The sequence below is a fragment of the Brassica oleracea genome, chromosome C4, assembly GCF_000695525.1.
Source record: "Brassica oleracea var. oleracea cultivar TO1000 chromosome C4, BOL, whole genome shotgun sequence".
NCBI lineage: Eukaryota > Viridiplantae > Streptophyta > Magnoliopsida > Brassicales > Brassicaceae > Brassica > Brassica oleracea.
Window position 1 is genome coordinate 26,065,278 of NC_027751.1, and position 14,355 is coordinate 26,079,632.

The 14,355-nt window shown below is 41.3% G+C and overlaps 3 protein-coding genes across 3 annotated transcripts; 2 read left to right on the forward strand and 1 right to left on the reverse strand.

Annotated features, from left to right (window-relative positions):
• The first annotated feature begins 259 nt into the window (after window positions 1-259).
• On the forward strand, window positions 260-1,508 carry LOC106339452 (40S ribosomal protein S13-2). The gene is made up of 5 exons (XM_013778263.1): window positions 260-412; window positions 499-571; window positions 790-928; window positions 1,020-1,206; window positions 1,295-1,508. The coding sequence occupies exons 1-5, from the start codon at window positions 390-392 to the stop codon at window positions 1,326-1,328; spliced, it is 456 nt and encodes a 151-aa protein (XP_013633717.1). The 5' UTR covers window positions 260-389; the 3' UTR covers window positions 1,329-1,508.
• A 2,175-nt stretch (window positions 1,509-3,683) lies between these two features.
• Window positions 3,684-6,713, reverse strand: LOC106341991 (transketolase-1, chloroplastic). Its single transcript, XM_013780758.1, has 7 exons — window positions 6,169-6,713; window positions 5,988-6,078; window positions 5,807-5,912; window positions 5,447-5,729; window positions 5,237-5,385; window positions 5,001-5,154; window positions 3,684-4,894 (listed from the first exon to the last, which is right to left on the reverse strand). The coding sequence occupies exons 1-7, from the start codon at window positions 6,631-6,633 to the stop codon at window positions 3,935-3,937; spliced, it is 2,208 nt and encodes a 735-aa protein (XP_013636212.1). The 5' UTR covers window positions 6,634-6,713; the 3' UTR covers window positions 3,684-3,934.
• A 749-nt stretch (window positions 6,714-7,462) lies between these two features.
• Window positions 7,463-13,269, forward strand: LOC106342525 (tubulin-folding cofactor D). Its single transcript, XM_013781483.1, has 17 exons — window positions 7,463-7,759; window positions 7,838-8,385; window positions 8,484-8,586; window positions 8,782-8,958; window positions 9,096-9,278; window positions 9,428-9,544; window positions 9,631-9,735; window positions 9,857-10,027; window positions 10,147-10,362; window positions 10,449-10,647; window positions 10,887-11,092; window positions 11,185-11,406; window positions 11,510-12,007; window positions 12,092-12,352; window positions 12,435-12,479; window positions 12,554-12,739; window positions 12,830-13,269. Exons 1-17 carry the CDS (start codon window positions 7,538-7,540, stop codon window positions 13,106-13,108), a joined length of 3,738 nt encoding a protein of 1,245 aa, XP_013636937.1. The 5' UTR covers window positions 7,463-7,537; the 3' UTR covers window positions 13,109-13,269.
• The last annotated feature ends 1,086 nt before the right edge of the window (window positions 13,270-14,355 follow it).

A 14,355-nucleotide genomic window follows, 5' to 3' on the forward strand; every position in this document is an offset into this window, starting at 1 on the left:
GACAAACTCGTCTTGTAAGCTGAAGTTTGAGTTTCTTTTTTAAATAAATTGGGAGTCATTCTCTCATATTCCTACCAAAAAAAAAATATATTCAAATACCATTTGTATTTGTCCCTTAAGACTTGACATGTCGATACAAGGGAATTATTTAGACGGGCGTTTGTACATATATGGGCCTTAAAACCTCTTTTTGCCGCAAGTTTTAATGGGCTTTTATAAACAGAGCCTGTTTGTACTTTTGGAACGAAAATGAAAATGAGATAGGGCACAACAAACCATAAGAGGTAGGGTATATAAGCAAAGACCAATTAGGGTTTTCCTTAGCGCAGTCGCAGGAGCCGGACGAAGAACCATCTCAGAGAAAACCAAGTCCGTTCACAGACGTCGGCATGGGGCGACTCCATTCTAAAGGGTTCGTCTTCTTGTTTATTCATCGTTTTCCGACTGAGATGAAGGCTGGTTCTCTTACACTATTAGTATCTGCTTTGTGTCGTGTAGAAAGGGTATCTCAGCATCTGCTTTGCCGTACAAGCGTTCGCCCCCGAGCTGGCTCAAGACAACCTCCCAGGATGTAAGATTCGTTTCACCATATTCTTAAGTTTCTGTTTGCTTTTTACATATTGCAACTGTAAGAATACGATTAATCCTAGTTTAGGACAAGCAATAGAAGATTGGTTAATGTTGGCGAGATTCACTGATCTAATAATATGAAGTTAGGAGTTGGATGTGATAGTTACCATCTGTGATGTAATTACTTGTAATGACTTTTTTGTTATGATGCAATAATAGGTTGATGAATCCATTTGCAAGTTTGCGAAGAAGGGTTTGACTCCATCACAGATTGGTGTCATTCTTCGTGACTCTCACGGTATCCCTCAGGTGAAGAGTGTTACCGGAAACAAGATTTTGAGAATCTTGAAAGCTCATGGTACTTCCTCTATCCTTCACTCTAGAGTCTTCTTTTTTTAGTTAAACGTTAAAGGAAACTAAGAGTTAGCTGATATGTAATTTTGGCGAAGGACTTGCTCCGGAGATCCCTGAGGATTTGTACCACCTGATCAAGAAAGCAGTTGCTATCCGCAAGCACCTTGAGAGGAACAGGAAAGACAAGGACTCCAAGTTCAGGTTGATTCTTGTGGAGAGCAGAATCCACCGTCTTGCTCGTTACTACAAGAAGACCAAGAAGCTCCCTCCCGTCTGGAAGTAGTAAGTGCTTTTAGAAAATGAAAGATTGTTCTTAAAACATTTCAATGATCATCTTGTTCTCATTTCTTTGTGTTATTTTTTTCTGCAGTGAATCTACCACCGCAAGCACTCTTGTGGCTTAAGGAATTCATAGAGCTTGTCAAAGTCCTTCATGAACTACATTTTCATTGCTGCATTGGCAACTCAGTTTCTATGATAATGGATTTGTATCTGTTTTTTTAGTTTTTGTTCAGTTACAACTTAACAATGCGATTTTGAATTTAATGAGTACTCTTGTTTATGTGATCCTTAGTTTTGACTCTTATGTCCGTGTGGAAGCTTTATGTTATGTGCGTGATTGCAAATTTGGCATAACCTTTATTTCGGTTACGCATTTTTATTTTATTATACTGGGGCCCCAGATCCGAATGAACCACAAGTGAAGAACAAAATGGAATCCGAATATGCTTTTATTCTTGTGTAACATTTCCTCGGTGGATATCCAATAGTAGAGTGGGTCTCACAAATGTTGTCGTCATGATGACAAAGCGATAAACGTAGTTTTCTTTTCTTCTATTGTAAAAGTTGGGTCAGGATATAGATAACTGGAGAGTCTTCAAGAGCCGATATTTTCCAAACAAGCAGTTCTTAGAGGCGAAAAATGGCTCTCGGCCGTCTTATGCATGGCGCAGCATTCAGTTTGGGAAGGAATTATTGGTTATGGGTCTGAAGAAAAAGATTGGAAATGGTAAGTCTGTGGCTGTGTGGGTTGATGCTTGGATTGAAGGTGATGTGCTAAGGAGACCGTTAATGAAGAACATATATATAGATCTTCTTTTGAGTGTTGATAAGCTAATCGATCAAGATAACAGATGTTGGAATCTTAATACTCTACATGATATGTTCTATGAGGAAGATGTAACTAGAATCTTAGCAATGAAGCCGGTCTTTGAAGTGGATGATTACTGGGTTTGGCAACACAACAAGCATGGTGGTTACTCGGTCAAGTCTGGTTATTGGTTGAAAAATAGAGTGACAAAGAGTGAGGAGATAAAGGAAGCTGAAGCCTTACCTTCGTTGAATGGATTGAAAGCGGCAGCGTGGAAACTTAAGGCTCCTCCCAAGATAAAAAATTTCTTTTGGCGTGCTCTGAGTAATGCGATTTCTGCAGGGGAGATATTGGTTAAGAGGGGAATTAAAATGGATCCCTGTTGTCAGGCTTGTGGATTCCAAGGTGAGTCGATAAACCACATTCTATTCACCTGTCCCATTGCTCGTCAGGTATGGGCTCTTGCGAATGTACCGGTTCCAGAACAGGGATTTGACTGGATCTCCCATTACTCCAACTTTCACTACCTCTTCTCCTTAGAGTCCAACAAGACGATGCCTCAAAGGGTGATTAATGCTATGCCTTGGTTGATTTGGTTCCTTTGGAAAAATAGGAACAATCTTTTGTTTGAAGGTAAACAATCCAATTTGATGGAGATGATTAGAAAAACCTTTGAGGAATCTGAGTTATGGAGTTTAGCTCAGACGCATGAACAGAGGTTAGAAGAGGTTCAAAGGAAGGAAGCATTGGAAGTGCAGAAAAAGTGGTCTCCTCCTCCCAGAGGTTGGGTGAAGTGCAATATTGGAGTAGGTTGGTCAAAACATAACCAGGTGGGAGGTGGGGCTTGGGTGATAAGAGATCATAAAGGTAAAGTATTATTACACAGCAGAAGAGTCTTTTATTTGATAAAGAATCTACATGAGGCCAAATTGAAAGCGCTTGTATGGGCCATTGAGTGTATAGCTGATCACCATCTTGATCGAGTGATATTTGCTATAGACGATGGCGATCTAACTCAGATGATCTTAAGACCGAAGGCTTGGCCAAATTTCAAAGGAGAAATTGGGTTGATTATGGAAAGGTTGGTTAGAATAGAATGGTGGAGATTGGTGAAAGAATGCAGGGATAACAACAGAGGAGCTTTCCTCATTGCTCAAAGTGTAGCTAAAGGAGGATGTCTCAGTTCATATGTAGCAACTGGAGGTCCAAAATGGCTACATGAGTTCTTCGAGAGTGAAGAAAGGCTTTCCTCTGGTTAGTTCTCTGCAATAGGTTTTTGGGAATTTTTGGTTGGTTTGGGTTTCAGGTTTGGGTGTTTGTGCTTATAAGGCTTTCGATTTAATGAAGGAGTTGTTGTTATAGGTTTCGGTGTTTTGTGTGGTTTCTAAATGTCTGTCCCTGATGTAATACTTTTGGAACTCTTCTGGTTCATGAATATAATCTAACAGATGAAAAAAAAAAGATATAGATAACTGGAGATGTCAAGGTGGAAAGCTCACCATTCCTTCAATATCTCCTGATAATATGGGCCCCTGATATACTACTATTAAGAAGAACCAAACCTTTTCAATCTCTGTGAATATTCTTGTCCTCAAAAATTATCGGATGTAATGGCCAATGTTTGTGTCTGTTTATGTCAAGTCATTCTTGTCTGTTAACCACGATGAAAAGGCAGGAAATTTTTCTGAAATTCAAGCATATAACAACAAAAACACGAATGATCATGAGAGTTTTACATTGTCTTCTTATACTTTGTTTCTCTTCCAAACCCAAAACCTATGTTGTCCGAATTACAAAAAAAAAACCACCAAAAGAAGAAAGAAAGAAAGAAACTCTATGCGTCTTGTTGCAATTTATTTTGAGATAATGAGACAATGTTGACACAAACCCTTATACAGGATAGTCTGATCTTTGAGTCTCTTAGAAGAGTGACTTAGCCGCATCAACAACAGCTTCCACAGTGATACCAAACTCCTTGTAGAGCAAAGGCGCCGGTGCACTAGCCCCAAACGAGTTAATACCAATAGACTTCCCTTTCCCTCCAACAATCTTCCCCCATCCAAAAGTCGAAGCTGCTTCAATACTAACTCTAGCCGACACACCAGACGGTAAAACACTCTCCTTGTACTCATCCGTCTGCTCATCAAACAGCTCCCAGCAGACAAAAGACACAACTCTAACGGTCTTGCCTTCTTTCCTAATCACCTCCGCAGCCTGTGCAGCAATCTCCAGCTCAGAGCCAGTTCCAATCAAGATAACATCAGGTTTGTTCCCCGACGAGTCGTCAGAGATCGTGTATCCACCCTTCGCAACTCCTTCGATCGATGTCCCCGGAAGCTGAGGAAGCTTTTGCCTAGACAAAGCCAAGATAGACGGCGTCTTACGCTTGTTGACAGCGATCTTGTACGCACCGGCCGTCTCGTTTCCGTCGGCGGGACGGAACATGAGCGTGTTGGGCATCGCGCGGAAGCTAGCGATGTGCTCAATGGGCTGATGGGTTGGCCCATCTTCTCCGAGACCAATGGAGTCATGAGTCATCACATAGATCACTCCAGCTTCGGACAAGGCTGAGATTCTCATGGCACCTCTCATGTAGTCAGTGAAGACGAAGAAAGTTGCACAGTAGGGGATGAGACCGGGGCTGTGAAGGGCTATGCCGTTGCAGATGGCTCCCATTCCGTGCTCCCTAACACCAAACCTAAGGTTTCTTTCTTCGGGTGTGGCCTTTTGGAAGTCACCAGAGGCTTTGAGGAGTGTCATGTTGGATGATGCGAGGTCAGCACTTCCACCGAGGAAACCAGGGACAACTTTGGCTATGGCGTTAAGACATTGCTGTGACAGGTTTCTAGTGGCGTCGCCTGGAGACTCGGGTGTGTATGTCTACAAAATTTTCGAATGCAAAGATTAGTCCTGCGCTTAATATCCAAAACCCGAAAACTAAACTAGAACCGAAAACGAAACCGAAACTAAAGAGAGTTTAACTTACAGGTAGTGCCTTCTCCCAGCCAGCAGGTAATTCACCAGTGATGATAGATTTCAACTCTGCAGCTTCCTCTGGGTACTTCTTTTCATACGCTGCAAACGTTGCATTCCAGTCAGATTCAAGAGCTTTGCCTTCAGGCGTATGACGGCTCCAGTGGCTATCAAAAAATGTGAAAAGCAACCAGTGAGTCCATAGCACAAAAGTAAACACATAGCTTATGTTTAGAGTTACTACTTTACCTTTTAACTTCATCAGGTACCTGAAATGGCTCATAAGGCCATCCGAGGTTGTTTCTGGTAGCCTCAACTTCCTTCTCACCAAGTGCAGCTCCATGGACACTGTACGAGTTCGCCTTGTTTGGAGATCCATAACCAATTGTAGTAGTGACCTGACACAAGCAAGATGTTACCAAATGTCTTTTAACTAACAAGTGTTTGATGGCTATTTACCTTGATCAATGTAGGCTTGTCTGTAACCGTTTTAGCTTCCTTAATAGCAGCACGGATCTCATCATACCCAGTGTTACCATTCTTCACCCAAATAACATGCCATCCAAGCGCTTCAAAACGCTGGTCAACATTCTCAGTGAATGCAATCTCAGTGTCTCCATCAATGGAGATGTGATTGTCATCATAGAAAGCAATGAGCTTTCCAAGTCCCCAGTGACCAGCTAGTGAGGCAGCTTCATTTGAAATACCCTCCATCTGACAACCATCTCCAAGAATCACATATCTACACAATCAAAATACAAAACAATCAGAGCCTATTACAACAAAACAAGAATGATGATATAATTTTCAAAATATTACGTGTAGTGGTCGACAACTTCAGCGTCAGGTTTGTTGAACCTAGCAGCTAAATGCTTCTCAGCAAGAGCTAAACCAACAGCATTAGCAACCCCTTGTCCAAGTGGACCTACATAGCAGCAAAAGCAGAGAGCTCTGTAATTCACATGAGCCACCACAAGCCAAAGAAGATATAATCACAAACCGGTAGTGACTTCAATCCCAGGAGTCTCGAAGTTCTCAGGATGTCCAGGTGTCTTGCTTCCCCACTGTCGGAAACTCTTCAAATCCTCCTCCTAATCAACAAAGTCCAACACTTTATCAGTAAAGTCGACTACTTTTATCAGATTAAAATAAAAAAATATTGAATCTTTAAGATCACTGACCAAAACGCTGTCGTATCCAGCGAGGTGAAGCAACGCGTAGAGCAGCATACAACCATGTCCAGCAGAGAGAACGAACCGGTCACGGTTAAACCAGTAAGGGTTCTTGGGGTTATACCTCATGACCTCATCGTAGAGAATGTGAGCCATGGGAGCACATCCCATGGGGAGACCAGGGTGACCTGACTTGGCCTTCTCCACCGCATCGATAGCCAAGAACCTGATCGAATTAACGGATTTGTCAATAATAGACGAATCGGTGCTCGTCTCGAGGGTCTCGACAGCTGCGGCGCGAACGAGGGGGCGGATAGATCGGAGTTTGGTCATCGACGCGGCGTTGCGGCGGCGAGAGGAAGCGGAGGCGCGTGAGAAAGATGATGGTAGGGAGATGCGTTGGTCGGAGCCATGGTAAGAGATGGCGCGGGCGAGGAGGGCTTGAGAGAGAGCGAGGGAGGAAGTTGAAGCCATGGATTGTCTTGATGTTTCGCTCTCTTGAGAAAGGAGCAGACTTTGTTTTATGAGTGAGAGAGGATATTTTTTTCAGCCAATCATATAAAATTTCGACATCTCTTCGTGTTCGGTAAGGGACAAGCAGGATCTCATCTGACCGTTGAGTCTCATCGAAGGGTGTTATCGTGGCCGTTGATTGAGGCTAAGAGTTTAGTGATTCTCTATGCCTTACCACAATTTTTATTTCCTCTTTGGATATTCCGCCATGATAGAATATTTTTTTCTTCTTATTTTAGTTAAAAACATAATGGGTAACTAATTAGTAGAATTTGTGGAATAGAAATTGAGTAATATAAAATTAAGTGCGATAGAAAAAAAATTATTTCAACTTTTTTGGCATGATAGTTGAAAATTAGTTTAAAAATAATTATAGCTGTTTAGTAACAGAAATAATCGAATTTCTTTTTAAATTCAAATGATGAAATTTTTAAAATTTTGAATCATTTTCCAGTTTAATAGATAATTTATCTAAACATATAAATTCAATAATTCTCTATAGGATAGTTCTACCAACTTTATATAATTAAAATACTGAGAGAATTAAGTAAAGGAATATTTAGTTTCACCAACTTTGGTTCCTCCAAAGATAACAAGCATTCAAACCCATTGTTTATCCACCACACCTACCAACTCTGGTTAGGATTTCTGTAACTCTGATTGGTCAAGTGTGATAAAAAGCCCGGTTCAAAAATGCATGAGTCAGTCCAAAATAAGATTATGGGCCTTAAATGGGCTTAACGAACTCATCGTCACTATTCTGTATACTCTCGCACGGATCGCTCTCAAAGGGCTTAACGCCCGCCTAAAATTCCCAGTCCCGAGATAGTATTGTCGGCGAACATATTCATCTCCGGTGAGAGCAATGGCAGCTACAGAAGATCAAATCTCGCCGGAAAAAATCGAAACCGAGGCGGATGCGGTAAAACTAGAAGAGGAAGAAGAGGACGACGAGCATGATTCGAAGGAGAGAGTACTCCAGAGATACTTCCTACAAGAATGGAATCTCGTCAAATCTCTTCTCGACGATATCGTCTCGAACGGCCGCGTCGTTGTTCCTTCCTCCGTTCAGAAGATCCAATCCATCGTAAAAGCTTCTTCTCACTGATCTACTCTAATCGGAATCGTTGATTCCTCTTTTGACTTTGTGTTCGCTGTAATGTAGATGGATAAGTACCAGGAGCAAGGTCAACTAGTGGAGCCTTACTTAGAGAGCATAGTCTCTCCACTAATGCTAATCATCCGCTCCAAAGCATCTGAACTAGATTCGAGATCCGATGAGATTCTCGAAATAATCAAGCCTATATGCATTATTATCTACACTCTAGTCACTGTGTGCGGTTACAAATCTGTAATTAAGTTCTTTCCTCATCAAGTCTCCGATCTTGAGCTCGCGGTGTTGCTTCTGGAGAAGTGCCACACCACGAGTTCTGGTTCTTCGTTGAGGCAAGAGAGCACTGGAGAGATGGAGGCTAAATGTGTGACTCTCTTGTGGCTTTCGATTCTGGTGCTGGTCCCGTTTGATATTTCTTCGGTTGATACGAGTATTGCAGAGGATGAGAGCTTTGGTGTGGGAGATATTGCTCCTTTGGTGTTGAAGATTTTGGGGTTTTGTAAGGATTATCTTTGCAGTTCTGGACCGATGAGGAGGATATCGGGGTTGCTGCTGTCGAAGCTTTTGACGCGTCCCGATATGGGGAAGGCCTTCACAAGGTATGTACTGATCATCATCATCAGTGCTTCAGCTAGCTTTGAATGATTGAGTTCACCAATAAGATTGTTTGTAAACTGATTTCTTGTTTTTTTTTCAGTTTTGTTGAGTGGACAGATGAAGTTTTATCTTCTAAGGAAGATAGTGTGGTGAACCACTTTCGCTTGCTTGGTGTGATGGAGGCTCTGGCTGCTATTTTTAAGGTTTCTTTCTTTTTTGTAACTTGTAGTTGTTCACTTTGCTTTCAGTAATGTCCATACTGAACACGTTAGACATTTCTAGATGTTTTTTTCTATGGCTAGAAGACATAAATAGATGTTAGGGAAGTAAATATCGGATTTGATTTGAATGTTTTGATCTTTTGCATCTGGATCTTATATGTCTACTATCATTGGCAGACTGCTAGCCGGAAAGTGTTGCTGGATGTGCTTCCTACTGTTTTGAATAATGTGATCGTGCTAAGCAAATCCAGTGCAGCAACTAGAAGTCCTCTGCTTCGCAAGTATTTGATCAAGTTAACTCAGAGGATAGGGCTTGTTTGTCTTCCTCATCGCTTACCTTCCTGGCGCTATGTGGTACGTACCTTTTAGCATGTATTATAGATGTGCAAATAGCAACTGGGTTTTAATAGATTTTCTGCTTTATACCGCAACTGACATAATCTTGTCCTCAATTTAGTTATCTGAAGCTTGTTTATTAAACAACCATGTAGGCTCGAACCGCCTCTCTTTCTGAAAATATATCTACGGGTCCGACCCAGAGATTGGCGGCTGATCATGCTGGTGCTGCCGTCTCACAACAAGAAATTCCGGATGACCAAGAGGATGAAGATATGGATGTTCCTGAAATCTTAGAAGAGATAATTGAAATGCTACTCTCTGGTCTGAGGGACACGGTATGTTTTTGTGGGTTAAATACTACTGTTAACTTATACAACTAGATGGCCACATGATAATTTGACTGCTATAAATATCTTTTAGCTGGCAACTGGCAACCGGACAATCTCACATGTTACTAGTATTTACTGTTTTCTGAACTGTGTAGGATACCGTGGTTCGTTGGTCTGCTGCAAAGGGTATAGGCCGTGTATCTTCACGGCTAACATCTGTTCTTTCCGAAGAGGTGCTGTCATCTGTATTGGAGCTGTTTTCACCAGGAGAGGTACTCATAACTGACATCTGGCAGCATGGTTTGCATACAGAAGGCATCACGTAGCTGACTACTATTGTGATTTTCATGATCTTCAGGGAGATGGTTCATGGCATGGGGGTTGTTTGGCTTTAGCTGAACTGGCTCGTAGAGGTTTACTGTTGCCTAGAAGTTTCCCTCAAGTCGTTCCAATTATTGTGAAGGTCGTACTATATACAATGCACATGATTACTTATATATGTAGTCAACGCATACAAAGAAATGGCATCACTCACGCAAATTATGCAGTATCTCTATGGATTTACATCTAAAAATCATTTACAGGCACTCCATTATGATGTACGTAGAGGTCCGCACAGTGTTGGATCGCATGTGCGTGATGCAGCGGCTTATGTTTGCTGGGCATTTGGGCGTGCCTATTACCACAAAGATATGAAAAACGTGCTGGATCAGCTTGCTCCAGATTTATTGATAGTGGGTTCCTTTGATAGAGAGGTACTAGTGACTCTTTTGACTATAATTTGTTTTTGCCGTTTCCTGGTTGGTTGAAGAATTGTGTTTTTGTAGAACTCCTCTATCGTCATTGCGTAAAGTTTATTGATTTATTTTACCAGGTGAACTGTAGAAGGGCTGCTGCCGCTGCTTTCCAAGAGAATGTTGGAAGGCAAGGAAACTACCCTCATGGGATTGACATAGTGAACATAGCTGACTATTTTTCCCTTTCGTCTCGGGTGAACTCTTACCTTCAGGTTGCTGTTTCCATTGCTCAGTATGAAGGGTATCTCTATCCTTTTGTGGATGAATTGCTCTTCAACAAGATCTGCCACTGGGTATGGCTTTGTTTGATATTGTCCCAAATCGTTGTTCCTAGTTGTATCTTCCATAATATGATCATTATTCAATGTTATGATTTCAGGATAAAAGCTTGAGAGAACTTGCCGCAAAAGCTCTTGCTGCTCTTGTTAAGTACGAGCCTGAGTACTTCTTCAACTATGTGCTGGAGAAACTAATTCCTTGTACCCTTTCGACTGATTTGTGCATGCGCCATGGTGCTACATTGGCAGCTGGAGAGGTTGTGTTAGCTCTGCACCAGTGTGGCTATGTCCATTCTTCTGGTTGGTACCATCGCATTTGCAGCTTTTACTTTTGTGGCATCTTTACATATGCAACTATAAATCATTTTTAGTAATATGTGAACCGTCTTGGAATCTAGACCTTATCATCATAGATGTACTCAGACTGTCTTCACCCACGTGAGAGGTTCATTTTCTATGGGAAGAAATAATTAACAAGTTCGATGGGTTGTAGCATTATCTCTTAGCCTAAATGTTCCTGGTGCACTTAATTTTTACAGATACCCATAAGCGTATTGCTGGTATTGTCCCTGCCATTGAGAAAGCACGCCTTTACCGTGGAAAAGGTGGAGAAATAATGCGACTGGCTGTCTCACGGTTTATCGAATGTATCTCGTCATCGCATGTGACATTATCTGAGAGAACCGAACGGATCCTGCTTGATACCCTCACTGTGAATCTAGGACATCCCAATTCTCAGATACAGGTACCACCTATCTTTCCAGTTGTCATCAAGTTATTTATTTATTTTATCCTGTTAACGTATTTCATTAGTTGACAAGTTTCACTTATAAACAGAATGCAGCAGTCAGTGCTGTTCAACAGCTTGTGCAATCCTATCTAATTGGCAATGATAAGAAATCTGCTGATTTAATATCAAAACACCTGAAACATCTAACGGACCCAAACGTAGCTGTTCGAAGAGGTTCTGCACTTGCACTAGGTGTTTTGCCGTATGAACTATTGATTGCAAAATGGAAGGATGTAGTGTTGAAGCTCTGCGGTGCCTGTATGATAGAGGTAAAGAAAGACAACATGTGACTCTAGTACATCAGTCTCCAATCTTTAAAAAACAATATGAAATCGTGACTTCGATGGATGATTTTGTTTTCCCTCCAAGCAGGCGAATCCTGAAGATAGAGATGCTGAGGCACGCATGAATGCTGTAAAGGGACTCACATCCGTGTGTGAGAGTCTTACTCAGCGAAGAGCTAGTGATCCTGAAAACGATGACCTGTCTCTCTTTATTCTTATCAAGACTGAAGTGATGGATACTTTACTGAAAGCTCTTGATGATTACTCGGTAGATAACAGAGGTGATGTAGGTTCTTGGGTTCGTGAAGCTGCAATCCATGGACTTGAGAAATGTACATATATTCTCTGTAAGAAAGCCGGAGCAGATTCAGCGGGAGATTCATCCTCGCTTTTTGATTCAAATCTCGCAAACCGTTTGATTGGAGGTATTGTGAAGCAAGGAGTGGAGAAAATGGATAAGTTGAGAGAAACAGCTGCAAAAGCTCTTCAAAGGATTCTGTATCACGAAACAGTAACCGTCCCTTACATTCCTTACAGAGAAAAACTTGAAGATATCATTCCCAACCAAGAAGGCCTTCGATGGGCGGTAAGCAGAACCTGAAGCCTTTGGTTGCTTCTTCTGTTTCAAAGGTTTATCTAACAGTATAAGTTATTGTACATCCTTTTGTAGGTGCCGACTTTCTCCTTCCCACGTTTCGTTCAGTTACTAGGCTTCCCTTGTTACAGCAAAGGGGTGATGTCTGGATTAGTAATTTCGACCGGAGGATTACAAAAATCACTTAAAGAGGCTTCATTCTCTGCGTTGCTGCAGTATCTGGGGGAAGGTGAAGCTAATGAGCAACGATCAAGAGAGTCTGCGATGTGTGACGACATCCTTTGGACACTTCAAGAGTACAAGAAATGTGAACGAGTTATTGTGCCCTGTCTAAAGGTAGATACGCTACCTTATACATTACCTTCTAGCTTCTTAGCCTTCTATGTGGTTCTGTTTAAAAACTGTTGTTTTTACACAGACAATCGAGGGGCTCTTGGATGAAAAGACGTTTCAGAATGAAGAGGTTGGTTTTTAGTCTTTGGACTATATGATCCTTAAAACACGTTTCACAAAAATCTTATCTGTCATTTATTGCAGGCTTATACGCTGAGTTTCTATAAGGGAGTTGTGGATTCGTTAGCCATCGAACTCAGAGCCTCAAAGATATTCGCAAAGTTGGAGGCAGGGGTTGTGATACTTGGGTATATTGCTTCAGTCTCGGAACCCAACAGCAAACAAGCCTTTTCTCAGCTTCTATCATTCCTTGCTCACCGATACCCAAAGGTTCATATCACTTATCTCCATCTCAAACTCTGTTTAGAAAATTTTATCTTAGTTACATGACTTTATTTTTTTGTCTTTCACGTGGTCCAGATCAGAGAGAAGGCGGCTGAAGAAGCTTGTCTTGCGCTAGTTCGTAACAAAACCTTAGTAACAGAGGACAAGATTGAGAGAGTGAAAGATGTAATAACTACGCCTTGTTGGGAAGCTGGCATGGAACTAACCCAATCTCAAAAGTTGGAGTTGTGTGAATCGGCTGGTTTAGAGCTTGGAGTAGTGTTCAGGGCCAGAACCAGAACGGTGACTAGGACCATGACGGCTTCGGACGAGAATGCGTCTTACTCATCTCTGGTCGATTCCTCTGGCTTCTGATTGAGCAACCATATGCATGCATTGTCCTTGAGATGATTTTGAATACTATATTCTTCTTTTGTTTCGTTTCCAAGGTGATGAAATTTAGTAAATTAAATGTATTATGATGTAACATCCAAAATAAATTATTAAGTCGCCCATAAGACTACGATGTTTTTCTTTTTCTTTTGTTTCGTTTTCTCAATCGCTTAATCTTATTAGCGGTTTGGGTTATGGCTTTTGAAATTGTGCGGTATAAGAAGAGGTGACTCATTACTTTTTTTTTTTTTTGATATATCATGTGCTGTAAAAACCACTTAATCTACATAGAATCAGCCCGTAAACGTTTTATATTACCTTATCCGATACTGAAATAATTTTCGACTAATGTTAAAGAGTGGATTGTGTTGAAAATAGAGGGTTTGAGAATTAAATGTTTCTGTTCTTATTATTAATAAATCATATATTCTTTTATATAAGGATTACAATATAAAGATAAAATGAAATAGTACGAATCCTAATCCAACATGATTTAAGATAATTACTAAATCATAAACCAATAAGGAATAGGAAAACTAGAATAATGGAAACTCATGGCCGATTTTCTCTCTCTCCAGGTCGCGGCCGCCGTCTCTCTCTAGGGTTTGGGCCGTCTCTCTCTCTAGGGTTTCGGCCGGTTTATGCACCGGGCTGGTTATGGACATTCATCACTTGATTTATAACACTCCTCCTTGGATGCCATAACCATACAGGATCTGTAATACGCTTCACGTTGCCTCATTAAAAGCTTATCAGGAAAACTCAGTGGGACAAAACCATAATGAAAGAAATAGAGTACAACACGTACTACTCCCTCTGATGTGAACCTCAGTGGAAGTCCTTTAGTCTACGCATCAGATGCGTGAACTGTCCTGAACATGCAGGTGGGGAATCGGCCAGTTTTATTTCTGTATCGTAATTAGACCACTTTGACCTCTTAGGTCCTTTCTCATGTCCTTTGACATCGTGTGTCTTATTGAAATCGATGAGCTGATCAATGTGAACCACATTGTCCTCGAATCTTTTGCAAATCATGTATGCATGGATCCTTTTGCAAAACGTGTCCATGGTCTAGACGTGATCGTCTACCATCGACTGTTCTTTTGCTTTGGTCGGACAAACTAAGCATACTCATGGGAAATATTCCGAGCATGATACTATGAATTAATGATCTCAGGTTATGAGACTATGATCCGGTGTCTTGCTACACGGATGTGTACCACTCGGAT

Excerpts from the sequence above, each read along its gene's own strand:
- LOC106342525 (XM_013781483.1), top strand. The coding sequence starts at position 7,538 with ATGGCAGCTACAGAAGATCAAATCTCGCCGGAAAAAATCGAAACCGAG. Across the intron at positions 11,407-11,509 it reads GCGGTGCCTGTATGATAGAG|GCGAATCCTGAAGATAGAGA; the intron begins GTAAAGAAAGAC and ends CCCTCCAAGCAG. Across the intron at positions 12,480-12,553 it reads AGACGTTTCAGAATGAAGAG|GCTTATACGCTGAGTTTCTA; the intron begins GTTGGTTTTTAG and ends CATTTATTGCAG.
- LOC106341991 (XM_013780758.1), bottom strand. The coding sequence starts at position 6,633 with ATGGCTTCAACTTCCTCCCTCGCTCTCTCTCAAGCCCTCCTCGCCCGC. Across the intron at positions 6,079-6,168 it reads CTGGATACGACAGCGTTTTG|GAGGAGGATTTGAAGAGTTT; the intron begins GTCAGTGATCTT and ends TTTGTTGATTAG. Across the intron at positions 5,913-5,987 it reads TGGGATTGAAGTCACTACCG|GTCCACTTGGACAAGGGGTT; the intron begins GTTTGTGATTAT and ends GCTGCTATGTAG.
- LOC106339452 (XM_013778263.1), top strand. The coding sequence starts at position 390 with ATGGGGCGACTCCATTCTAAAGG. Across the intron at positions 572-789 it reads TCAAGACAACCTCCCAGGAT|GTTGATGAATCCATTTGCAA; the intron begins GTAAGATTCGTT and ends ATGCAATAATAG. Across the intron at positions 1,207-1,294 it reads CTCCCTCCCGTCTGGAAGTA|TGAATCTACCACCGCAAGCA; the intron begins GTAAGTGCTTTT and ends TTTTTTCTGCAG.